The sequence below is a fragment of the Cotesia typhae genome, unplaced genomic scaffold, assembly GCF_013202065.1.
Source record: "Cotesia typhae breed Kobodo isofemale line unplaced genomic scaffold, CoteBio_Ctyphae contig_22, whole genome shotgun sequence".
In the NCBI taxonomy this organism is placed as follows: Eukaryota; Metazoa; Arthropoda; class Insecta; order Hymenoptera; family Braconidae; genus Cotesia; species Cotesia typhae.
Window position 1 is genome coordinate 3921729 of NW_027423728.1, and position 25987 is coordinate 3947715.

A 25987-nucleotide genomic window follows, 5' to 3' on the forward strand; every position below is an offset into this window, starting at 1 on the left:
GGTGACAGCATCCAACATCCAAGTTTCATTGACCTGTACCTCTACTTGTACTTGTACTCAGTGCTCATTTTGTTTATAATGTTAATATTGATATTACTCACTTGGACTCTGGATATTATTTATTTGTTATATTAGTAATTACTGTTTTTTTTTTAATTATTCTCCTGGTGATTGTTGGTCTTTATCAAACAAGTAAGTTTAATTGTGTGGATTATTGTTTGTTGATAATTGATAATAATTGTTGTTGTTGTTTTTAGATGACCTTGACATTTGATTAAACGTGGAAGAGGTTGAATTTACTGTTGTTAAAAAGAACGATTTAGCGGGTATGATTAAAAATTCAAAAGTTAGTAATTTGATAGTTTATCAATCTTGGACATTTTTTAGGTTATTTTATTCAGTGAGCGTTTGATTGTTGATGTTTCGTTTTTTTTTTTTTTTTTTTTTTTTTTTAATAAATTGTTATGAAATTCTAATTTTTTTTTTTTTTACTAAAGAAATTACACTGTAATATTTTTATAATCATTACCGGGTGTCTGCTATTGTTCTCAATATAATTTATTATCGATTATTAATATTTATTTATTTGTTTGGAAAAGACCTAACAGCCAAAGGCCATTAACAGGGTCACAAAATTTTACAATTGATATACAATATATAAATTTTTACATTATTATATTTATTTATTTATTATTTTGAGATAGACCTAACAGCCAAGGGCCAGTAACAAGGTCACTTAATTTTACATCTGATACATAGATTTATAAACTTTATAAATTTTTACATTATTGTACACAAATTTATAGTTACAAAATAGTTTGAACAATTAAATACAATGATTTATGATTTAATTAATATACATTTTGTAGCTACTATTACTTGGAAAACGGCGGCAAAAGGCCAATTATTAATAGTTAATTCAATTTGCTTAGCAATCAGTAACTTATATTAAATAATCATAGCAATTAAGTTAATGGTTTAAAGAAGAATTAGGAGAATGAAAAAGTCAAAATAATTATAAATAAATATTAAGTTAATAGTGTTACAAAACTTTGAGCGAATTTTTAAAATTTTAATGAAAATTATTATTGAAGTATATATTTTTTTAGATAATTGTTTCGTTTTTTTTTTTTTCAAAATTTATTAAGAAAAAAATTTTTTTTGTTAAAAAAAATTTTTGAAAAATAAAAAAATTGAAAAGTTTTAAATTATAGAATTCCAAAAAAAGTATTAGAAGTCACTTTTTACTTTTGACACATTTTAACAAAAAAAATGTTAATTTTTTTTATTTAAAAAAAAAAAAAAGTTAATTTTTAATAAAAAAATAATAATAATAATAATAAATAACTAAAAAAATGACTTTGATACTAAAAAATTACCATATTTTTCAGGATGAGTGAAATCGAGATGATGACAAATGGCTGTAGCAAAGACTCGAGCAACACAGCGATAATGATAACCGAGCAGGAGCGCGACTTGGCAAACAGTGCGTTAAATGAATTCAAAAAGTGCAACTACACAAGCTGCTTGACGTTCCTCAACAAGCTCGAAGCTCTTCGACCGAAAGATCTAAAAGTAATGCACAATAAAATCATCGTCGAGTATTACAAGAGCGACTTAACCAAGACGGAGCTGGCACGCAAGAGTTTGAAGGCGATTTGCGGATCTCCTTCATCACCAGTAACTTCCTCGGAGGATGCTGGTGATACAGCCAGCGACGGGACTGACGACGCTGAAAAGTGCGTGATGAGATACAACCAGGCTGTGCTGCTGTATCACAACCGGCAGTATGATCTCGCGCTACATATACTGGAAAAATTGTTCAGCTTTGTCGAGCCGATGGGTATGTGTGTCAAGTAACTAGTTCATGCGTGCATTAGCATATTTACTAATTAATTAATTAATCTATAAATTGATAATCATTAATTATGGATGAATGAATTATTATGCTTTGCTTCTTTATCAGGATTAAATAATTAGTTATATTCACGGTCTGTTTCAGAGGAAAATTTAGCTTGGAAAGTCTGTTTGTTTCTCATTGAACTCTACATCCAGACCAACAGACTTGCGTTGGCGCTGGCGCTTGTTAATTACGTCGAGAACCAATTTATTTGCAGCAACGTAGCGGATACTAAAATAAACGCAGCTTCCTCATCCTCGGGTTCGATTAATTTGGAAAAAGATAAAGACAAGGAGACTTGTAGAATAATATTAAAGGAAAAGAAAAACGATAATTGGTTGCCGAGTAACTCAGATTCGAACAATGAAATGTTTCGGATAAAATTACTTAAATATAAAGTAAGACTTTTGTTGCTACTGCAGCATCCGAAACTCTGTAAGAAAGAGTGGAAGCTGTTAATGTCTTTGACTGGAAACTCCAGTCCAGGAGCTGAAGCAGCTGGCTCTATTTCGACCGTATTTCTAAAGGCTCATCTCGAGTACGTCAAAGGAAATTATGCAAAGTCTATGACTCTGTTGAACTCGTGTACAGGAAGCAGCGCTGATCTAGACTATAAAATCCATGGCGAGTCAGCGGGTGTTATTTATTATAATAATATCGCGTGTGTTCATTTTGCGAGGGGGAAGCCGAACTTGGCAGCGTTTTACTTAAAACGCGCGCTTGTAGAAAACAAGAAAGCGATTGATGCTGCAAGAGTTAAGGATAACAATGCCAGCAACTCGGGAACTGATAGCTCGGCGCAATTTTTGTACACGCTGGGAGGCGGCGATAAGCACCACGAGCTGATGTTTAATTTAGGCGTTGCGCTTCTGGGTGCCAATCAAACAACCAAGGCCTTTGATTGCTTCACTGAAGCTGCAAGAGGATGCACCAGGCTGCACAACAGCCCGGAACTTTGGTTACGAATGGCTGAGTGCTGCATTCATTGTTATAAACCAGTAAGATTTGTTATGTATTGTATTGATGTTGATTGTTGTATATTTGAGAGGCTCAAAAAAATGAACTGTTACTTTTTTTTTTGAATCCTCAAAAATCAGCTCGATAAAAAAATTTTTGGGGTTCAACATTTTTTTTAATTTCTTCAAATGTCGGATTAAATTTCAATAAATCTTGAGAAATATTAACCCTTAAAAATTTTGGAACGTAATAATTTTTAAAGAGAGCTCTTAAAACATTATTTTATGAGATGCTCCAAAAATAAAAAAATAGTCAATTTTTTTGCCATCCTCTTATAATATACGAAAACATAAATAATAAAATGAACTATATTTATTTTTAGTCCAACAAAATAGATTTCGACATGACTACTAGAAGACAAAGACCAACAATGAGAGGTCAGCGAGGCAGGTGTCAAGATTTGGTACAGAAAGCGGTTGGAAATGTAGGCCAGCATCGCAAATTGATATTAGCTTCAGCATTGAACAAAGATTCTAGGTATCACACTCAAAGTCTTGCATACGCCATGCCGCAGCCGACATTAGAGTTCGCAATGTTGTGTCTTAAGAATGCTCTGTTCACGTTATCGAAGTCTCCTTACGAGGAAGCTATGGACAAAAGCGCCAAGTCGATGCTGATAACTCCGCCGTCTAGTTTCTTGTCAGAAGGAAATACCAACGCTGGTCTGCTCAGCAGTGGGTCAACCTTAGCGACAGGCATAGCCGAAGACTCGACGACTACACCAATGAACGCTGGAACCACGATCCAAATTCTCCAAGCGAAGTGGATGTCTGAAGCGATTAGTCTTAAGATCGCTATCTTAACAGCCAGCGCGTACGTGTCGCTGTGCCTGGGCGATTATATCTTGGCGTTAGAGCACGCGAGGATGCTTCTGAAAATTGACTCACTACCAGGTGCTTACAAAATGCTGGGAAACTTGTACGCTGCCGAAAGTTTGATCTTCATGGACAAAATTAATGAAGCGATCACGCATTTGAGGCTGCAGAATTTAGAAGACATCAGCATTATGATGCCGCCGGTTCTCATTCCATCTGAAGATGATGATGCTGATAATAAAAATGAAGCTAAAAAAGGTACGGTTATTTGACTTGATAATTTTAAACTCTAAGCTACATTATTAAGAGAATAAGAGAATTTAATTTTAGAGTCATCGTTATTAGTTTCTTGGTTTCCTAAAAGTTTGAATACCGCTAGAGGAATTTTGAGGTACAATCTCGCGGTTAGTTACGCGATACGCGGAGAGCTTGATAAGTCTGGCGAGACCCTCAAACAAGTATGGCTGTCGAAAGGTCCTGATTGCGATGTTCCTATTCATGTGATAATGCTTGCACTATACATTGAACTTCAACTAGGTAAGATTGCAAATTCAATAATTATTCTTTTAATACTCTAAGTCTAATTAACTTTATTGTAAACTTTAAATTCGTTTTAGGGCATGACGAAGTGGCTAGATCAATTGTAAAACAGCATTGCCCACAATACTGGGCCTAGTTGTTAAACTCCTGAAAATATTTTAAAATTTTGTATATTAATTTGTTTAAAAAAAATAAAATTCAAAATTAATTTTTTTATAAATGTAAATTTGTTTATTAAAAAATTATTTAAAAAATGTAAATAAATAAATTTCGTATAAATAATCTTAAAGGATAATTTAAATATATTATATCAAAGTCCTCTTTTTTTGAAAATATAACTACATCTAAAAGAACATAAAATACAATTAAAAAGAGTATCAGCTGTTGCAGTATGTACGTCGGAAGTTATCGCGTGAGCAATGGACCTCAGGTTCTTCAGAGTGTATTTACGAATAACTTCTTCGAAGCAGCTGTTTCCACACATGCTGCAATAATGAGCATTGTCCATATAATCTACCAGAGTCGCTGGAACGATTGACGCGTCATAGTAAATTTGTTTATTAACAACTACGCGAGCTGCTAGTTCCTTCAGACTCATTATATATGTCGTTTCTTCCGTAGCCTCAGGCTGTGAGGATGGTGAAAAACATTTGGTGACATTTAGAGTGTCTAGTTGTAGGTTTCTGAAGCTTCCTGGTAGACTTTTTAAATTATTCATTGATAAATCCAAATACTTTAGACGAGGTAGCACTCCAATACTTTCTGGCAATGTTTCTAGTTTGTTGGACGATACGTTGAGAGTAACGAGGCCTTTTAATTTACCCACTTGCTTTGGGAGGAATATCAGCTGTGATTAAAAACAAAATTAATTAATTATTTATCATCTATAGTATTAAGTGAATAAGCAAAGTTTTGTGGCCAGTGTATTTATATGATAAAATGGGTTCTTATGGTTAAATTTTATGTCTTTAGAAAAGTCTTGACCCAGTGACATAGTGACTGCAAGGTTGCTAGTTTAAAATAAAAACTTCTTGAAAATACTTACATTATTATCACTTAAATCAAGCAAACGTAGAGTTTTAGTAATACTGGTCCCATTTAACCACAGCCATTTGTTTTTAATACTTTGATAATTGTTGACAATGCCAGGAGTCTCTCCCAGTAGATTTGATGCTAAATTCAATTCCGTCAAACACGCGAAAACGTTTCCTAGTTCCTTAGGTACAGAGGAAATCGCGTTGTTGGATAAATTTAAAATTCTCAGACTCTGCAGACGTAGCATTTGACGGTCGAAAGATTTCCTCCCGAGTCCAGAGACATGGAGCTCTTCAGTCGTCCTTGGAAAACCCTCGAGCACCGGATACTCAGCCTTAGATCTAACAAATACCTTTTTCTTGGCAGTTGAAACAGGAAAACTGTTGGTCTTGGAGTTTAAATCCTTCAGTTTTACCACGGTATCGTCGCTCAACTTTTTATTGAAGCCCAGCTGCAGAGCTTTTAAAAAACTTTTTAATTGGAGTGCGTCGTTGCTCTTGATGTTCAGATCAACGGGAGGTTCTTTAAATCTAATCGTACTTTTACCGTCGTTTATAAATTTTGTAAAAATATTTTCGATGTTATTGTCAATCTGTAAATTTTAATTTTTGTAAATTAAGTATGAAAATTCATTTAGCAGATATTTGATCATTTTTAGAATTTTTTTTAAGAAATGAATTAATGCAAAAAAAATTTTTTTAAAAATTGGCATGTAGAAATTTAAAAAAATTAAAAATGCAATTTTTTAAAATAACTTTTTACAACAAATTTGTTTATTAAATAAAATTAAAAAGTGGTCAAGTGACTGCTAACTTAAATGTCATAAATTGAAACAATAGAAATAAAAATAAATAAAAAACATACCTTATATTTATTAATCATCTGGTTACCACTGTGAGGCTTTGATTGCAAAAATATAAACAATTCATCCTTTTTACATTGTTTACCAATTGACAGACAAGATTGTTGTGATTTTTTACGAGTTACATTAGATCCCGCCAATAATCCTCGATGGTTAACCTCAACATTACAAACTAGTTTCATTTTTATTTTGTTTAGTATTATAAAAAAAAATTAATCTTGATTTGATCTTATACGATAATACTGATAGATTTTCAATACATATATTGTAAAAAATTAAATTTTATGTAAGTATATAAACACAACGAATCTACAGTGCTTGAAGAATTTTTTAAACACAAGAGAAATGGTAGTTTTTCACGAAAGTGCTGCTGCTTGGTGACAATCACTCGAAACAGCTGTAAATAAAAACGTCATCTAGTACCAACAGTGAAAACACTTTAACTTGATAACAAATACATTTTTTAGTTATCATTAACCATTAAAAATTAATAATTATTGTTAATTTGTGGAAAAATAAATTTTTATTGTCACTTGTGACTTATCACTGAAAAAATTTAATTATTGACTGTTTTGGTGACTAAAAAAACAATTTTATAATTGACAAACGTCATGGCTGTTGCTTTTAGTGAATCTAAAAATCACAGTGATCGTGAAAGGTATTTTTATATTTTTATAAATAGTATTATTTATTAAAAATTTATTTAATATTTAAAATAATTGTTTTTTTTTTATAGTTAATAATTATATTCTGAATTATTTTTGTAAAGTACTTTTTTGCTTTCATATGTTTTTATAACCTCAATGACAGACATTGAGTTTAACAGACATCTGACAATTTTTGGAATTTTTATAAAAAAATCCATTATTGATAAAAAAAAAAAAAAAAAATATACTTATTTTTAATGTCTGCACATGTGAAATTTTTTTTTCAGTTGTAAAAATCAAAAAAATTGTCAAGCTTCAATTAATTTCAGTATCAATAGTTTATTTTAATGAAAATTAAATTAGCCGTCATCTAAAAGTTTTTAGAATTTTTTTTTATTGAAAAAATTATTAAAAAAAAAATTCATTGAAAAAATTATTAAAAAAAAATTCATTGAAAAAATTTCACATGTAGAAAGTTTTAAAAATTATACGTGCAATTTTGTAGAAATACTTTTCTTGTTCTAATTTAATTGATAAATAATTTTTCACAGGTGGGTCTGTATTTATCCACTGTACATAAACAGTAAAAAGTCTCGCGCAGAGGGACGTAAGCTGCCGAAGTCAAAATGTGTTGAGAATCCAACTCACCAGGAGATCAGGGACGTTCTTCTTGCAGCTGGATTGAAAATCGGTGTAGAAAACAAATTACATCCCAAAGAGCGGAGTAAAGAATTGCTCTATCGAGGACGTATACGTGTGCAATTGAAAAATGATGATGGCACGCCAGTTAACCCTGATTACCCTACCCGGGACTCGCTGATGAGTTACGTTGGGACAAGCATCCCCAATCTGAAAACACGCCAGGGTAAACAGAGCTCTAGTGAACCTCAGCAGTCTTCCTCGACGGCTAAAAAAGGCAAAGGCAAAGGCCGAAGATAAATTGTTAATTTTTTTTTTTTTTTAATATTTAATTATCAATAAGCGACTATATTTTTTATTGTAATTAATGTCAATACTAAATATTATGAATATAATTTACAAAATAAATATTACGGAATTTTAATTCTTGTAGAATATTACTTCCTGGTTACTTTTTCAACGATACCAACTTTAATCATAAAAACCTATTTCATCATATTGTTATGCCTCCATCTAGTTGCGAATTGTTTTATTGACTCGAGCGTTACCTATCGTCGTTTTTTCGCCCGGGAGTATTAAAATACTCGGTTCCAGTGCGGGAAAAGGAAATTTGAATTTAAATTAATTATACTGAACGACTTGTTATTTGGTTATTAAATCGTGTAAAATGTACTTATTTCATTTATTGACTAAACATTTAAATATAAGATTATGATTTGAATTACAGAGGGTAGATTATACAGTTCTGGGCTCTCAAGGAGAAGTGAGTTACAAAAATGTCGGCTCGAAACCTCCGACCTCACGTCTCCCCTCCATATGTCACACATATATACTCAAACTATTACAATTCGTACTTCGCTTGACGCTTACACTAATACATACAACTAAACTTATCTTGAAATACACTTATGCTTATTGCTTTTTACATGTATATCTACAATATAAGAAACTGAAAATATATATACATACATATATATATATATATATATATATATATATATATATATATATATATATATATATATATATATATATATATATATATATATTAGGTAGGGGTTGTCTTATTACACCAAGTTTCTTATACCTTAAGTTTCTATCTTATTAATTAACTTAGATTACTATCATCATATCTACTTTAAATATCGTTAATATCAACACTAATTATTATTATTGTTACTACAATTATTCGTATGTTTGTATTTTGTAATTACTATTATTGTTAACATTATAATACTATTATACTAACTTATTATTATTATTATTATTATTATTATTATTATTATTATTATTATTATTATTATTATTATTATTGTTAAGTTAATTTTGAATACTATCATTTACTTATCAACAGTGATATTATTATAATAACATAATTATTCATTAATTAATTTCTATTGTTGCGGCTGTGGTCCGACTTGTGCATGGTGTATCGCATTTGCCCTGCTCCTCACCCTTTTCTCTCAGGCTCTTGGAACAGTGACACGGGGAAACCACAGAGAAAATCCATGTCGATACATATATATATATGAAAATGAATCGATTATAAAAATATATTACTTATTATAGAAATACAATTTCCAATTTACGATGAATATTTAAAAGTTATTTTAATATTTCCTTAATTATTCATGTAACAACCGTGCCATTGTTATTTGAATTTTATAATTTTAAGTTTTCTTATTTTGTATTTATATTTTATTGCTTTTGGAAAATGTTGTTGTCGGATGTCTAAATGGTTAAGGGAACCCCTTGAAAGGTTCAAGATGTGTTTTATTTTTATGTGTTTCCACAAAGGTCTAATTGTTAGGCGACACGTGTGGGTCATATTCGAGTGTATATTTTTTCGTTTTGAAGAGGTTTACAAGGATTTATTTATTTATTGTTTACTCCAAAAGAGTGTTACCCAAAATTTATGAGCCATAAAGATTTCTTTTTGGACGTTGATTTAACCGGATGTTGTATTTGTTATTAACAATTATAGTTTTACATATTATCGGACAATTTAAATTCGCGCCTCCTGATTGCAGCGTCATCTTACGGATTCCGCTGATGACATTACAATATAAATACACTGGTCTCAAAATTTTTCTTATTCTCTTAATATTATAGATCAGTCAATTTTAAAATTTTTTAATTTTATAATTTATTAAAAAAAAAAATTCATGTGTTAATTTTAACAAACTATAAGTGTAATTTTTTTTTTTCATATTTTTCATAATCAATTTCTTTGTTTTTAAAAATTGTTTCTTCAATTTTGTTGTGAAAAAACTTAATTTCAACATTAAATCATGGAATAAAAAAAAAAAAAAATTAATCTCATTAAATATTTGTTAATGAAAAATTTAATTTTCTTAAATATAATTAAAAAATCATATATAATAATTTAATAATATTTATTTAAAAATTTTCAATAATACATTCAATATTTTATAAATAATATGAGGTGCATTCTAGAGCATGGTACAATATTTGATATGAAATAGGGTTTAATAAATGAATTAAATTAATTTTTCATTAATATTATATTAATTAATTTAATTCAATCAAAACTCTAACAATTAATACAAGCAAACAAAAATTTAAGCGCTGAAACTCATTTAAATTTTTACCGCCAAAATTTTTTAAATGTTAGTTCGCCTTTCGGCCGCCAGAGTCGTGAGTTTGAGTTCGTATAAATTTAACGGCTACTCATCGTATCGCCAGTTCGCGGTTTTTTTACTAAAAATGAGCTCTGATAATTAATAAATCAATAAATATGTTATAATTTATGAATATAAATAATAAATAATGACAAAGTAAAATGATATTACAATCTAGAGCCTCGTTTAATAATTCTACGGTTATACAACGGTCGTATAACCCTTCTTGACCTTTCGGTAGTGTCAGAGTTTTGCTCACCACCCACCTGACCCGGTACAGTTTCTTCAACTATCATTACAGGCATAGGATTATCATTTTCCTGAGTCGATGACACTACAGTTTCATCATTAGACGATCCAAGTGAAGTAAATGTCATTGGAGTGGTATTTTCTTGATTCCGGGTATTGTCAGTCGAAGAGGGATTTGCCGCCCCTACTATGTCATTGTACGGGGAATAATTACTGACAACCTGGGAGTTGCTTTGAAGTTGAAGTCGTTGTAACAGAGGCTGCATCATAAGATTCTGATTTGTCAGATATCTTTGCAGCTCCAATAAATCATTCATCGACATTGATTGCAAGTAAGTACTGTCGAGTTGATAATTATTGTTATTATTGTAATTATTATTGCTATTAGTACTCGCGTACAATGACTGCATATAGTTATTGTTATTAAATGGAATCATTGCATTTATATATCCGTTTGTCGAAAATGTATTGTAATTGTATCCATTGATTTTATTTCTGTAGGATTGATTTTCCATCATTGAGTTGTAGTAATTTTTGCCCATCATTTCTTCCATCTGTTGATAATTAAATCAATTTAATCAGTAATATATCATTCAATTAGGTTTCAATCAATCGCTTTGCTAAGTTTGATTTGAAAATTTTTATAATACTGAAGTGAGCGGTCAGCTGTCAATTTAAAAAATTTTTTTAACAAATTAATTACAAAAAAAAATGCTTCTAAAAATTTTCACTTGTAATCTTTATTAATTTTCACATGTTAAACTTTTTAATAATTTAATTTCTATAAAATTCAAAAAAAATTTTTAATATCTGTCAACTTCAGTGTTATAAATTTTTTATGTATTTTAGTAGAATAATTTTTTATATTAGTATTCCTTAAATTTAAGTGAACATTACACGGAATTAGAAGGTACACGAAAAAGTAAACTGTAATAAATAATAGTCAATTTGTAATAAGTAATGATCAACTGCTAAAAATTACCATTTCAAAAAGTAAAATCGAGATTTTAATAATCATTATGCAATATTTATCATTTAAATATTACAATTTATTCTTTACATAAAACAAATAAATAAATGTAGATTTTGAATACAATTTGGACTGATTCGAAACGATTTTGAGAAATTTAAAAAAAAACTACAAAAAAAAAAGTTTTTTCAAATGTGGTTTTTTTGGAATAACTTTTAAACAGCTTCATCGATTGATTTCAAAATCTAATCAACTCTTAACATCAAAAAACCACGTCGATCGTCGCCAGTCCGGTCAAAATCGGTTGATTCGTTCGTGAGTTATCGTTAACGGAAAAAAAAAATTTTTTTTTGGAATTACTTCGAAATTTCTAGTTTAATTAATTCAAACTTGAAGATTCTTTATGAGGCATCAAAAACTGCGTCGAATGCCACTAACCGCGTGAAAATCAGTTCATTCATTCAAAAGTTATTGCGCTCGGAGAGCTCAAATACGTAATGTGTAATTTAAAGCGCTTTACAAAATGATTATATTACATGATCCTAATTTTTTAATTAGATATTAAAAAAAAAATGTCTTTTCATTTATTACCATCGATAGATTGTCGAATTAAATAAAATATTTATATATTTTAAAATTAAAATTAGAGTGCTTACGTATTTAGCTCTCATCGCATCGTAAGGCGAAGTAGCTTGTTGCAGATTAGTTCCAAAAGAAGAATATTGAGGTGAATAAAGCTGATTATTGCCTTGGTACAGACGATTGTGGAACGAACTATAAGATGGTGGCGTTGAGCCGAGTAATGGCTGTCTGATATGGTAGTTCGGAATATAGTTGCGGTGCAAGGGCTTTGGATAATCGTAACGTGGTTCTAGGTACTCAGGAGGCCGAGGAGTTAGTTTGTACTTCTCACAAGGGTCTTCTATTGGCCGTTCCGTTACCAGATTACAGTCATCGTCTATCTCATCGCACTCCAGCTCATCTATTATTGTTGTTTCAACCGTCGGTTCTGTTGAAGTTGATGTTGTTGTTGTTGTTGGATCGCATTTAGGTTTTACAATCGGTATCCGTTTTGCAGGACCTCCACTCAGAAAGTATTGGGCTATGCGACACATGTCGTCTTGAAAAATTTATATGATTTGTTATTAGTAACTGATAATTTTATAAAATAGATGATAAATACTTTTTGTTAGTTAAAATAATTCTTACAAGAACCAATACGCCGAGAATTCTGATCTCTGCACCTAGATGGACGGTCGGGTAATCCTCGTTTACAGTTTATCACATCGAGATTCAATAGACGGGCTTTTCTTTTCATTCGATCGAAACATTCTCCTTCTTAAAATTTTTAATTGTTAATTTTTTTTTTTTTATTTAATTGAGATTAATTGAGATTTACCTTGGTCATAATCATTTTCGATGTAGCATTCACATGAATTGTCAACGTAAGATCCAGTTCCACCGCAATAATTACAGAGCTCCGTACATTTTCTTGAATTTATAGTATCTATTTGACTGTACTCACCGTAAACTGAAATAAATTTAATAGAAGATTCATTTTTATTTGAGAAAACATTTTATTTTTTCGTAGAAATTTTAGATATCTTCTTGTGATATATTTTTGAAACTCAAAAAGCAACCCGAACTTAAAAGAACATTCAAAATTAAATGACTTGAATAAATTCTATAAATGATAAAATATTTTCAACATGATCACTTAATAAGTATTTATTAAATTTAAAACAATAACCTGTGTAAAATAAAAGAAACAACGCCACAAATGAAAACTCCATGATTAATTAATTAAAATAAAATAAATCCCGTAAATGTATTCTAGACAAAAAGTACAAGTAAGACTGATTTATCAACGACTGACCTGTTGATTTATAGCTGCGGTTTGAGCTCGCTGATGTTGCAGTTTATAATAATTATATATATATATATATATATATATATATATATATATATATATATTTTTGCAATTAATAAAATAAAACAATTGTCTTCTACTTAACGTAATTTTCAATTCGCGATAGTGTAGGAAGTATTGGTAAGCATAAATAAATTGAGTAATTATCAGATCCGGTTAATTAATTGTTCAGCAAATTCTGTCTGTCTATTGTCGGTAATTCGGGAAAAAAAATTGTTGTGAATAAATTATTGTTTATAATTTATTGTTAATATAAAATAACGTTTTGTGTAACAATATTATTTGCTGAGCAAAATTTTAGTTTGGATTTGAATATTTAATTTAGTTAAAATTAAACGGAAATAAAATTGGTAAAGTTTCTATTTAATTGTGCACAACTAGGTCACGTCTTTTATTTTATTACCATTAAAAATTCAAAATAATTTTTTTTTTTTTTTTTTTTATTAAGCTTCTATTCACTTTATTATTTCATATTCAGTAAAAATATTCATCGACGGAACTTTCTGAATTTGATGCGTGCCTGATAAATGCGAGCGGGCAGCGAACGTTGTTGTTATCAATATACTATGTTTTTTTTGTTCCGTTTATTTATTTTGTCATTTAACTCACGTAGAATAACATCGCTCGCTATTACCCTGTAATTACGTGACCCCAATACCCAAATCACCTGGAATAATTTACAATATACACGTTTAATTTTATACCTTTGTAAACACAAACAATTAAATTACTAATTTAAAGTTATTTGACAATTCCAATTAAAAAGTTTTAATAACTAATTTTACGATTTAATTCTCTTTTTTTCACTCGTTGGATTATTATTCTGTTCACTGGAAAATATCATTTCAATTTGTATTATTACGGAGTATTGAATTTTAGTTTAAAATATTAATAATTTCACAAAGCTTCAATGTAATCGAATCAATAATTCGAAATATCTCTTCAGTTCTAATTGAAAATTGTCAATTACTAAATTGGATGCATACAATTTTATATAAATTAAATATTAAATTATATAATTAGTCAAGAATTAACAATTTTAATTATTAATTTGATAAAATGTTTAAATCTAAGTTTTATATAGATTTTTTTTTTCATAAACTTAGGTAAATTATCCACATAATAATTTTTTTTTCTTCATTTTATTCTTTATAATAAATTGATAAATTAAAATTAGAAATTTTTTTTTTAATTTTCATGTCGAATTTTTTTACTAAATTTTTTTTCATGATGATTTTATGTGTAAAAATCAAAAAAATTTTCATACCCTAGTTAAATTAATTATTTTAATAATTTTAATCAATTAAATTTTCTAAAAAAATTTATCAGGTTTGTCCAACGTTTAAAAAATTGAAAATTAAAAAAATGATTTTTGTCAAAGATTTTCTTCAAAATCAATAAAAAAAAGGGTAAATTTAAAAATTAATACGTATGCGTAGAAAATTAATAAATCTGAAATTAGAATCGGCGAATGAGTAACAATGAACAATTATTAAACAGTGATAAAAGAATAAAAACGTAAAAATATAATTATCTTGAAACTGTCGAGTTCTGCGCTCCTGATACTCGAGTCTCGTAAAAAGTCTCGAGCCTACCTCAACGGGATCAAGCGCATCCCGTGTGTATAACGTACGAGTTTAGTAACAAATAATCGATAATCGAGAAATGAGACTCGAGAGATTATCGACTATCGATATGTGCGATGCATCTGATATCTGTGACGGATGTTGTAGATAAGTTGAAGATATAAAGTTAGTTTCTTCCAGCAAATTGCAGCATCTCGCAACATCTCAACAAAAGTAAATTATGTACAAACCATTAACTGCGTCAGAGATTTGTAGATTCAATAATAATTAAATATTATATATTATGTAAATATATATAAGGGAGGTAGTATAAGAAACATAACATAAATATAAGCATACTAGCACAAGAAGCGATGTGATACTATTTACTAAATACTGAATCGCTAAGGGAATAGTTAATCAACTGTACTGGCTGTATATGTACTCGATCTAATCATTACAGTACAAATTATAACAACTTGACTAAACTCATATTAGTATGCTGTACCTATATAAATATATACGTAACGTCTTAGTTTGTACATCATATATATATATATATATATATATATATATATATATATATATATATATATATATATATATATATATATATATATTATGTCGGAACTTATGTTATAATGTACATGTAGAAGATCAATGGCTAATAGGTTGCCTGTAAGTTGAGTCGCTTTTTGGTACATTTATATATGGCTTACATTTTGTATGACTTCGGTATTATATATCGCATGCTGTAAGTTAAGTTAGTATCACATCAAGTGCACCAAAATCTTACGAATAAAAATTTATTTGTATTGTAATTGTAATTAATGATTAATCATCAATGAATGAAACTAAAATTAACAGAAATAAAAAATTTTATATAATTTTTCAAACGAATAAATTATTATTAATTTATCCACAATCTGGAAGTTTGAAAAATTATAATGATAAATTTAGAAATTAATTTTTTTTTTACTTATTTAAGGTTGAAAAAAAAGTCTGTTGATTCACAAATATTATAATCAATTATTAATTATTGAAATTTCATTTTGATAAATTACTCGATAAAAGTTGAATTAAAATTTTTGACGCTTTTGATGATACATTGTCGTTATACACTAGCAAACTCAAGAAGAAAAAGATTCGACTTTAGAAATTTTTGATTACTCTTTGATCTCATGGTTTGATAACTTTCCTTTTTTAATTCCTGAGATTGCAGAGTAATATATGTCATGGTAAAGCTTGCGCTTACGATATTTTTCCGAAGTTATCAGCTATCAAAAGAATACTTTCGGCTTTGATAATCAATATCTCGTGAACCAATCAACGCAGAGACATTTAAAGAACTTTTTTTTTTATTACACAGCCCCTTTGAGATACTAGTATTGTTCTTTTGATAAAAAAATCTTTCGGTAGTTCGAAAATTTGAAAGGAATTTTGTTTCTGTGTTGTTAATAATAAGTTGGGGTATTTTTTATGATTAATAAAAATTATTATTAAGAAAATTCTTCATGGATAAATTAAAAAAAATATGAATGCAATTTTGTTTAATGATTTCTTAGTTGTAATTTATTTTTTAAAAAAACCTAAAATATGATCAGGTGTCTGTTGATTTTATTATAAAAGAATTGGCCTTGTTAATATTGATCATTTCTTTTTAGAAAATGACGATCAAGAACAAGGAGAGGCTGCTGAAGGACCAAAATTAGGGACAAAATATCCAAACAATCAGAGATCAAGATTCAGCGATGGTAAGTCATAAATAATTCAATATTTTTTCCAGTCTAGATTACTTTTCATTGCAAAAAAAAAAAAAAAAAAATTAGAGGCATAAATATTATTGAGGATTTCAGATTTATCGAGTGTTTTATTTTAATAAATATAATATATTTATAGTCATATTGATATACATATATACATATATACATATGCATATGTGATGAGACAAGTAGAGCGGAAATCCGTCGTACTAACACATTTATGCACACACGAACACTTGAATCTCTGTCTCTGTTTGTCAGCGACTGGAACCACACATATTTATCTCTTTCGACTTCTCACACCAACACATGGGTGTCAATTGAATAGTACGTAATCGCTTGTCACGAGTAATCAGTTTATTGATTTCGATTTGACAGAATCTCAATGAAGTGGATATTCATGTTTAAAACAGAGTATTGAAGCATTTTAAATTCACAACACGTGTTTTAAATCAAATTTCAACCATTGATTCCAACATACAACACCGGCACACCTAGTGATCAAATATTTTTGTCTAGTTGTGATTTTTTACCAGCGGGACATTATAAATCCATCCTCTTTAGTTTTATTTATTTTTAGAAATCAATATTCATAATTTCGACTTAACAGGTGACTCGCGCTCGCATCGATCAATTATTAATCAACATGCCCATAAATAACTGGGAAATTCGATAAATGATGGATGATAAATGATAAATGATAATGGATCGTCTAAAAGGGAATCGAAATCAAACCAGCAGCGATAGGAATCTTGTTTGGTTATTGTTCATATGTGTAATGCTCCGTTGAATGCAGTTTGACCTTCATTATGGTTTAGTTGGGAGTATTCATCCCTCTATGTGCATACTCACACAGCACACACCCCCGCGGCATTGTGCTACGCATATTGAAGGATTTGAACACGTACGAAGGATGTCATGCAATGATGGGACACGCGGTTACACGGGTATCATTAACCGGAGATCGGATTTCCCTGTCGAATAGGCAATCAGCCACGTCAAATCCCGTTAATATCATTTTCATCCATACATATAGTTATTGTTATTTTATTATCTAACGTTACCTTATCTTAATTATAAATTAATCTTTCTGATCGCCTATTCATTATTTTAATTAACATCTACTTAATTTCACACTTCGCTTACAAAACATTATATTCCAAAGCTTGGTCGGTCTCCATTGTTGATAATTTATTTTTTATAATAATTTTTGCAAATTTTCAATCAAGTATTAGGAAATTTTCCTAAGTTTAACTAAAATTTACTCGATTCATTCATTTTTCTTCTTGATTCAAGACCATGAAACTCTTTAAAATGATTATCTTAGTTCAAGAATTTTTCTCTTGAATAAAATGAATTTCTTTTTCAATATAGAATTTCTTCAAAGACGCCATATCGTTCCTTAGAGAAAAAATTGATCTTTTTTTTAGTTTTCGTCAATTTATCTAAAATAATTATTTCTCTTAGCTCGATCTGCTTAATTATTCATTAAAATTAAATATTTTTTCCGCATCGCTTTTATCTGACGCATAAGCAGTTCTCTTACTTTAAAAGAAGACTAAATTCTTTTTTCCTGTAATTATTCTTCAAACACAATTGAGCTTAGCAATAAATTCTAGAAACAAATAACTTTTTTTACGATATATTTTACAAATTTATCGACTTCATATCGTGAAAATCTAGCTGGAACTAAAACATTGCACATACATTTTACAGAATACCAATAGATTAATTAAAAGATAGGTTATTAGTTTATTAGTAATTACGTTATTACGTTATTACGAATGATCAGTGAGAAATTGATTCTACTGTCGATAAAGTAGAGCCTTCATAAAAGATTGCTTAAATTAACCTCTTTAGGGAAGATTGTGCACGACAATAAAGTTAAAAAAATGATGAAGCTATTATGTGCCGTATAATGTCACGTTATATATATAATTAAATGAGTTTAACAATAATGAGAGTAATAAATAATGAAATAAAGGCGTAAAGCCCTCGGTAAATAAATTATAATAATTTGCACTAAGCTTTAATTTTATCTCTACTCTCTTGACAACCTAGAACTTTTCTTTCGCTGATGACGACGGGGATGTCAGTGTGGTGGTGGTAGGTAGCTTTATGGTTTTATTCGAGCGACAAATTAAACTAAAAATAATCCTTTGGCTCTGGTAGAGACGAGTATTCATGCGTGCAAAGGTGCTTCTCGCTTCATGGGGACCCTGTTAGATACATGTATGTCGTATAAGCTTCTGTACATATATACATATATGCATGAATCTGTGAGTGTCTGAATTGAAGGGTATGCAGGTATGCGGGGTGTTGGGTGTTTGTAAGTGGATGAGTATGTCGGATGATGTGTGTTCAGTAAAAGTAGATGTAGAGTGTGTACATGCTGATATGAGTTGAAGCAAGGCGCGAGAAACAAGCGGAGAAGAGTAGAGGGAATTTGTGCACTACTGGGTGCTTGTACATAGATTCAACCGCGCTTTGAAGTGTCAAAGTCGCTGTTACGTGCTAAATATCTGTGTATGTATAAGTTAACATGCCCTGACCTCCAATATCTATATTTATAAGCTAGCTGCACACCCACATTGTTTTAAAGTCTTTCAATCGAGAATTTCGGTTTAGTACTTGCTGCCTTTTTTTTTTTTAGTTTTGCTGCTCAAGTATTTTTTATTGTTATAATTGTTTTTGTATTCGAGGTTTCATTGAATATTGCATTCGGTTAGGCATGCCTTAAAAACATTCCTTCATTTATTCGTACAGATATAGAAGATTGAAGATAGACTTTAATAGATTTTTCAAGTAAACATTTAAAAAACAAAACGTCTCCTCAATTATTAGTGTAGATAGTTAGATTTGATTATTATTACTGTGAATTCCTGTGGTACGAATAGTTATGTCTATAGCTCTCTCAGTTATTCAATGTGGGAAATATTACTATAGCTTATGTACATCCAACTAATAATCAATACAGTATTTGCAGTTGTTCTCCACTAATTAATAAAGTTATTAATATTTAAGTCATTTTAATAACTCTTGAAAACTTTAACGCAATTTTATACCTCTGATAGCAAAAGAGCGACAAAAAAATTCACAAAATGAAATGAGATTTATCCAAAAAAATTTTTCAAAGCTTCTATAATTATTACAATTATTCTCTCATTGAAATTAACTCGACAGACTTAGATTCTAGTGACAATGTAGATACCATTTTTTCGTAAATTTTAATAAAAATTTTTTAAAGATCGTAATATTTATACAAAACTAGAAATTTGAATAGCGCGCGCCTTAATTTTGACCAATAAGGAATCAGGTCCCATTTTTTTGCAAGTTTCGACTATTGACTAACTTCACACTCTCATGTATTTTTATTGTAGGGATATAAAATTTCAGTGATAAAAGAAAAGGAAAATATTAATTTAGTTTGACAAAGCTCAGCAATTACCAGTTAAAATGCCTTAATAATATTTCAAACAAACCCAAAATTTCCAATCATCCTAAACTGGATTTGCAAATAAATTCCTCTGGCAGCAGTATCCGATTAGAGCTATTCAAACAAACCTCATGCAATTAACCTCAAATTAATTGAAACTCCATCATTATATTAGCTATAATAACTCCAAGTGCATTATCAAAGTTAAAAATAATGAAATTAGAATGATTATTAAATAGGATAACTCTTTAAAACATCTAATTTCATTCGGTTTCCCGATAGATATATGTATATTATATATATATTTATCGTTATCATTATCTCTTCGTCTCGTTCCTACCACCACTTAGTAGTTATAACCATAATATAAAGCCCCTGTTGGCTGTCGGGTGAGCATTCTTCTGGGTGACCGGTCAAAAGCTACTATACACTACACTAGTTCATTGGAGCAAACGTACATTTATTACAACAACACCATTTAGCAACACTGTACGATCATAGTAATAATAGTGGTGGTGTTAGCGCTAGTACTGCCGTTTAAGTTGTCTTTGTTGTTGATCTACTTTGTGGTTTATTTACAAAGACATGAGCACACCCAATCAAATAATAACCGATTATCCACAATTTGGCGCAGGTCGAATTCCCTGATTCTCTTGTCTAGTTGTGCTTTTCTACACAAGAGATCAACCGGAAACGGATTCTCTTCTGCTTCTGTCAGTTTCAAACGCTACAATTCGATTTATGTATCACAAGCGACAACCTCAATCCTATTTTTATTATCAAAGGTCACTCGATTTCCGATTATACCGTTCAAAACCAACTAAATAACCAATTAGCTTCCATCGTTGTCCGCTTTCTTTATGTCGGCTATTGTGTCTTTTCCAACATCCATCTTGAACCGATACATCAATTGAATTGTATCAAAAGAAAGATATCTAAAGGATTAACCACAATTTTTTAGTTATACTCTACTCGACATTTGTTAAAAATAAATTTTTTTGAATTTCGCGCCTTTTTTCTCGAGAACATTTTGATTACCTGTCGCCGCCATCTTGTTGATTAACAAAATCCGCAATTAAATGGTTGTAAATTGCTCATTTGACACTGTACATTCGTAATACACAAGATAAAATCGATTATAATAATCAAAAATTGAAATAAAAGCTTTATTACATCAAAGGCTTAACTTTTGATGCGTCAGAAGTCTTGAAAATGAGATAGCATCCATTAAATGGAGGGTATAGTGTTGTCAATGCTTTACAATATTGACTGGTCATGGTATTATTGAGTTAAATATACATGAGCATGGTTAATGAAAGTGCAAAGACGAAGAACGAGAAAAAAAAAAGAATTGAAGGGTATTGGTATATTGAAGATGAGTACATGCCGTTGCATACGTTTTATCGATAATCGATTTTCATTGAAGCGTGCGCAAGTGACGCCTGCACGACGTGACAATGTTTATGGACCTCGATTAATTGAAATTCTGCGGGGTAATAGCCTCTCCCTTTTCCACCCTCTTGCATCCTTTTTCTCCTCCATCTCCATCTCCGTCTTCTCTTTCTCCTAGTGGAAACCAATTCTCTCCATTCGGGTATTATTTTCAAACGATTTTCATTTTTATTTCCATTGATGTACTACCTGCATTTTTAATTTTTTTGGCGATTTATTTTTCATCGCTATTGATCATCGTGCGAGTGAATAAAAAATAATGTCCCGATTAAAGTGAACATGAATTTTCTGTTTATTTATTTCAATGTTTTATCGGAAATTCCAACGAGTTATTCCCTTTAGTAAATTTCACACAATTATAAAATTTTTTTCTCGCTAGATTTTTTCAATTAGCGATGCTTTAACACAAATTAGAGAAAAATTGCAGCAGATATATGCTATCGGTCTCGAGATAAAATCTGGGATTTAACTCTTGTCACGCGCGAACCTCAAATATTTTTAGAGACAGCGGTATATATAAAAAAAGAAGAGCTTGTTGAAGGAAAAGTAGAAAAAATAAAACTCATTATCATTTTTTTGTGAATGGAGAAATCAGAGCTGAGTTCAGTCAAAGAATTCGTTTGAATACAATCAGTTTGCTATTTTGTTTTTTTAATTCAAAATAAAAGCTAGAAAGTAAAGATAGGTGAGGTGCATCGACTTGACAACAATGACGGTTAAATGTTTATAGTTTTTTTATTTACTCTCATCATACCCATTGTTTTTTTGCGCTACTCCATTTTTAGGTTTATGTATTTATAGATCGGTGAATAGAAGGAAATACGAAATAATAGACCGAGTATTCCGTCAGTTATTTTTGATGCTGAACTCTGTGGTTTAATAGGAAGAGAGAAACAGTGATAGTGCTTTTCTTTTCTTCAATAAAATACTTATCGAATTTATAAATTAAATTCTGAAAACACACTAAAAAAAAAAAAATTGATTGTACGGTTGACAGAAATGTAATCTTTCTAAAGCTTGTAAAACCAAAAATGCAAAGTAGCACTAAATAATATGCTAAAAAATTGACTTTGTAAGCTGTCCGTGGAACTTATTACTGTCTTAAGGATTGTAACGATCGAAAAATAGTATTTTTCAATGTTGAATTAAATTGCATATTAAAAAAATAATATAGTTTAGATTCAAAATATAAAATTTTCAGTCAAATTTTTTAGATTTTTTTTGTCAAAATTTTTCATAAGTCAAAAGAGTACAACGAACAAAGAGTCTTACTATTCCAAAAGTCACGCCATATGGCCATTTAGCGGTATCTTGAAGAACTAAAAACTTTGAAGAAGTAGAATTTTCGATTCAAGGAAGAAAATTTTAAGACGTGAAATTCCTAACTTGAGACATAAGGTTCTCTTTAAAATACTTTTGTTTTTGGATCAGTAATTTTTCTTTTACTATATAAAACAAAAACTAAGTACTAAAGATATACTTAAACTATAGCGGACACATAAATACCTACATCGAATACATTGTGTCACATTTACGTTTTATTTAGTCAAGGGTATGAGAGTGCTTACCGTAGTTGATAGATTTAGTTATACCAATTTTTGTTTTTTTTAGTCTTTCTATGGTTCATGGTTGCGCCCCACCGCTCTTTAAACTATGGCGGGCTGCCAACCAGACACAATCTATCCTATAAATACAGTTTTGCACTATTCTTCCTTCGTATTTTACTGATGGTTAAAAATTTTAACTTGAAATCCCCGGCATGACACACACATAACGATATATGTCGACTTTTTCAAAACTTTTGTTTTACTCCAACGCTGAATTTCTTCTCTTGACTCCAACTCCAGTATTTGAATGTTAACTGTGCATAAAAATTTTCCAATTATGGTTCCGTCATTTTGTCCTGAGGGAGGAAAATTTTTTAGTCCATTGTTTCCTGTTTATTTATAAACTCTCAACCTTTAGTTACAATTTGCAGTGAAGAAACTCAGTGAGGAAGTGAAAGGAAAAAGCAAACCGATGGCAAAGAGAGTAGAGGAAGGAACGAGGAAAAAGGAAGAAGTCTTTCGTATCGAGAGGTTTTGACGGTTCAATAGAAGGGAAGTCTTTTACTTCCCTTTATGGGAGCGGAAAATAAAAATCAAGAGCTTCTGTCGATTAGTCTGCTTGAGATAGATTGACTTTCGAAATTAATAAGGAGATAAAGTGCGGGCTAGGAGTGAAGAGAATGAGGAAATTTAACGGGTGGATTCCCCGAGAACGCTCGTATGTCTTCGGATATTACTTGGGACAGTAATTTGAGCAAGAAACTAAACCGAGCAGAGGGAAAAGAATAAAGGAGTTAAATAAAAGAGAAAAATGGGAAATAGTTCGAACGTTAGATGTAAGACGCTGGATGTTCGATGTTCAATGTAAGGCTTTTTTATGAACGATAAACCGCACTGGTGAAATCGTTCGATATGACACGAGAATAGACGCTTAAGCATTTTAAAGGATTTTCTTTGATAATATATTGAGATCGAGGTATTATATCCATGGTGGAAAAGGATAGAGGTTGTAGAACATTCGAGTGACCGCTATTTGTTATATTGATCTGTCTCTGGTGAAAACTGGATAAAAAGTTAAGAGTTGAGGCGATTTTTCGAGTGAAAAAATTTGTCGATTTGGTTTGATATGGTCAGTTTTTACATTAGGTCCAATATAGCTTAATCTGGTCTGATATGGATTGCTCTGTTCATACATATGTGGTTACATTAGGTATCAAAGGAGGAAGGAGCTAATTCGGGTACTTTTAAAATTTCGTAAAAAATATTTTATCTCTTAAATGCTTCAAAAGTGGCCACATAAGATCATATATTGACATATCACACCAGATATGGGCATATCAAATTTTTGAATATGGACAAAAATTTTCTATCGAAATTAATAAAAATTTTTGAAACGATTTAAAATTTTGGTTTGTTAATAGTTAAATCACTGTTTATTCGATATACAATAGTAAGAACATGTATACATATAGTAATAGTTTCTGACTACAACCCAGTTTCGGACACACTAATTCTCTTCCCTGACTCAGTAATTGTTTGTAACCATCCAACCCTTAGCTGTTGTTAAACAGTAAATGCATAGATACATAGATAGACATAGTTTTATTGGTGTTGATGTTTCTATCAGATTTATCCCTGCAGCTGGTTAAAAGCCCCTACGTGTATCTCTAATGGGACAGTCTTTACGGATACTGAGATCCACTTACGTCTCCGGAGTTGAGAGTTTAGACTGGAAACTAGGAACTGGAACCTGGAATACTGCTCTGAAATCACTGTTTGGGCGGTCATGCTAGTGCTAGGACTTATTCTGTGTCTAGACGGTAAAAGACTTACGTACTTGCGTCCTAATCCTTGGTAATTAAATTTTCATATGTTTTTTATGTCGAAACTTTGTTTTGGAGTTATAAATTACATCAGTTAATTAAATTCTGGATTTTTTGTTTCTTTTTTCAGCAGAAACATGTATTTCTTTAAATATCAGCTTGATATAAGAAAAATATTTTGGAAATGCCCAAAGTCTTGTTAATTTTTATTGTTTCAAATATACTAAGAAAAAAAAAAATTACGTTAAAAAACAATTTATTTTTTGACAATTATATAGCTGTTATTATTGTTTGAAATAGTATTTATTTTCCATTAATTATTATTTATAATAGTTCATATTTTTCCGTGTGGACATATCAGGCCGTATCAGAAAATTTTTTCACCGACAAATCCATTAGGAATGCTTTCAGCGATGACATTAAATGAATACATGTCATAAAGGACCAAACATAGATATACATATAAATCCAGCACTCTTGTAATTAATATTTTGTTTGTGAAAACGAGTGATTTAACTAAAAAGGATAATACGGCATATATGGATCATCTGCTGGCACTAAAAGGTCCAGAAGGGACTTTAAGATTTATATCCTCATAAAACGGAACCGTACATAGATTTAAACGGCGATGCGATGAAAATCTTTATAGTTCTGCATGAGCTCTTTTCCGTCGTACCTCCTATCATTTAACTTCTATACCATCCCAGTTTAAAATACAGTACCATGAATACCCATTACCTATTTCTCCATCATCTGGGTATTTACATGTGTTACTTTTACTACCAAGCCCATGTTGCGTAAAAATTTAACGTCCTTTTCATTTCGCTTCATCCGGGATACCAAATGGAATATTGAATTTGAGCATTAACTAGCGCTTACATTAATCACTGTGAGATTATCCAATTCTAGTAACGTAATCTTGGAATAATGGTTTTTTTACTGGAGGAAAATTGAGATGATCCTCCTGAGTATAATTTTATATTGGAAAATTTTTATCAATAATTTGAGTTGTTTGTTTTTCAACGAGAACTCGATCGAGTTAACTAGTTATGGGATAGGTGGGAGAAACAAAAGTAAAATTGTTAAAATAAAAAGCGAGTAACCAGGAGAAAACTACTTTTTACTTTTCAACTTTTTAACTTGGGTTCTTATTAA

The 25987-nt window shown here is 30.2% G+C and overlaps 4 protein-coding genes across 8 annotated transcripts; 2 read left to right on the forward strand and 2 right to left on the reverse strand.

Moving 5' to 3' along the window:
* Positions 1–14: 14 nt before the first annotated feature.
* Not10 (CCR4-NOT transcription complex subunit 10) lies at positions 15–4561 on the forward strand. Of its 4 annotated transcripts, none has more exons than XM_074259903.1 (7): positions 15–192; positions 258–346; positions 1392–1843; positions 2003–2898; positions 3240–3990; positions 4078–4269; positions 4350–4561. In XM_074259903.1, exons 3-7 carry the CDS (start codon positions 1393–1395, stop codon positions 4406–4408), a joined length of 2349 nt encoding a protein of 782 aa, XP_074116004.1. In that variant the 5' UTR covers positions 15–192; positions 258–346; position 1392; the 3' UTR covers positions 4409–4561. The 4 variants fall into 4 exon arrangements, with proteins under 4 accessions (XP_074116004.1, XP_074116001.1, XP_074116002.1 ...); XM_074259900.1 differs by having other exon boundaries at positions 22–192; positions 4063–4269; XM_074259901.1 differs by having other exon boundaries at positions 22–192; positions 258–326; positions 4063–4269.
* Positions 4481–6512, reverse strand: Lrr47 (Leucine-rich repeat 47). Its single transcript, XM_074259904.1, has 3 exons — positions 6172–6512; positions 5318–5899; positions 4481–5119 (listed from the first exon to the last, which is right to left on the reverse strand). The coding sequence occupies exons 1-3, from the start codon at positions 6349–6351 to the stop codon at positions 4583–4585; spliced, it is 1299 nt and encodes a 432-aa protein (XP_074116005.1). The 5' UTR covers positions 6352–6512; the 3' UTR covers positions 4481–4582.
* A 70-nt stretch (positions 6513–6582) lies between these two features.
* Srp19 (signal recognition particle 19) lies at positions 6583–7863 on the forward strand. Its single transcript, XM_074259906.1, has 2 exons — positions 6583–6827; positions 7368–7863. Exons 1-2 carry the CDS (start codon positions 6781–6783, stop codon positions 7753–7755), a joined length of 435 nt encoding a protein of 144 aa, XP_074116007.1. The 5' UTR covers positions 6583–6780; the 3' UTR covers positions 7756–7863.
* Positions 7864–9834: 1971 nt separating this feature from the next.
* Positions 9835–13197, reverse strand: LOC141523879 (uncharacterized). 2 transcript variants are annotated; one of them, XM_074237447.1, is made up of 5 exons: positions 13067–13197; positions 12716–12847; positions 12526–12651; positions 11973–12436; positions 9835–10900 (listed from the first exon to the last, which is right to left on the reverse strand). In XM_074237447.1, exons 1-5 carry the CDS (start codon positions 13107–13109, stop codon positions 10265–10267), a joined length of 1401 nt encoding a protein of 466 aa, XP_074093548.1. In that variant the 5' UTR covers positions 13110–13197; the 3' UTR covers positions 9835–10264. The 2 variants fall into 2 exon arrangements, with proteins under 2 accessions (XP_074093548.1, XP_074093546.1); XM_074237445.1 differs by having other exon boundaries at positions 12526–12654.
* Between the last annotated feature and the right edge of the window lie 12790 nt (positions 13198–25987).

Coding starts and splice junctions, on each gene's coding strand:
- Lrr47 (XM_074259904.1), bottom strand. CDS start 6,351: ATGAAACTAGTTTGTAATGTTGAGGTTAACCATCGAGGATTATTGGCG. Junction 5,900..6,171: donor AGATGATTAATAAATATAAG/GTATGTTTTTTA, acceptor TAAAATTTACAG/ATTGACAATAACATCGAAAA. Junction 5,120..5,317: donor TTGATTTAAGTGATAATAAT/GTAAGTATTTTC, acceptor TTTTAATCACAG/CTGATATTCCTCCCAAAGCA.
- LOC141523879 (XM_074237445.1), bottom strand. CDS start 13,109: ATGGAGTTTTCATTTGTGGCGTTGTTTCTTTTATTTTACACAG. Junction 12,848..13,066: donor GTTTCTTTTATTTTACACAG/GTTATTGTTTTA, acceptor AATTTATTTCAG/TTTACGGTGAGTACAGTCAA. Junction 12,655..12,715: donor CGAAAATGATTATGACCAAG/GTAAATCTCAAT, acceptor AAAAATTTTAAG/AAGGAGAATGTTTCGATCGA.
- Srp19 (XM_074259906.1), top strand. CDS start 6,781: ATGGCTGTTGCTTTTAGTGAATCTAAAAATCACAGTGATCGTGAAAG. Junction 6,828..7,367: donor AATCACAGTGATCGTGAAAG/GTATTTTTATAT, acceptor AATTTTTCACAG/GTGGGTCTGTATTTATCCAC.
- Not10 (XM_074259900.1), top strand. CDS start 1,393: ATGAGTGAAATCGAGATGATGACAAATGGCTGTAGCAAAGACTCGAGC. Junction 1,844..2,002: donor CAGCTTTGTCGAGCCGATGG/GTATGTGTGTCA, acceptor GGTCTGTTTCAG/AGGAAAATTTAGCTTGGAAA. Junction 2,899..3,239: donor GCATTCATTGTTATAAACCA/GTAAGATTTGTT, acceptor ATTTATTTTTAG/TCCAACAAAATAGATTTCGA.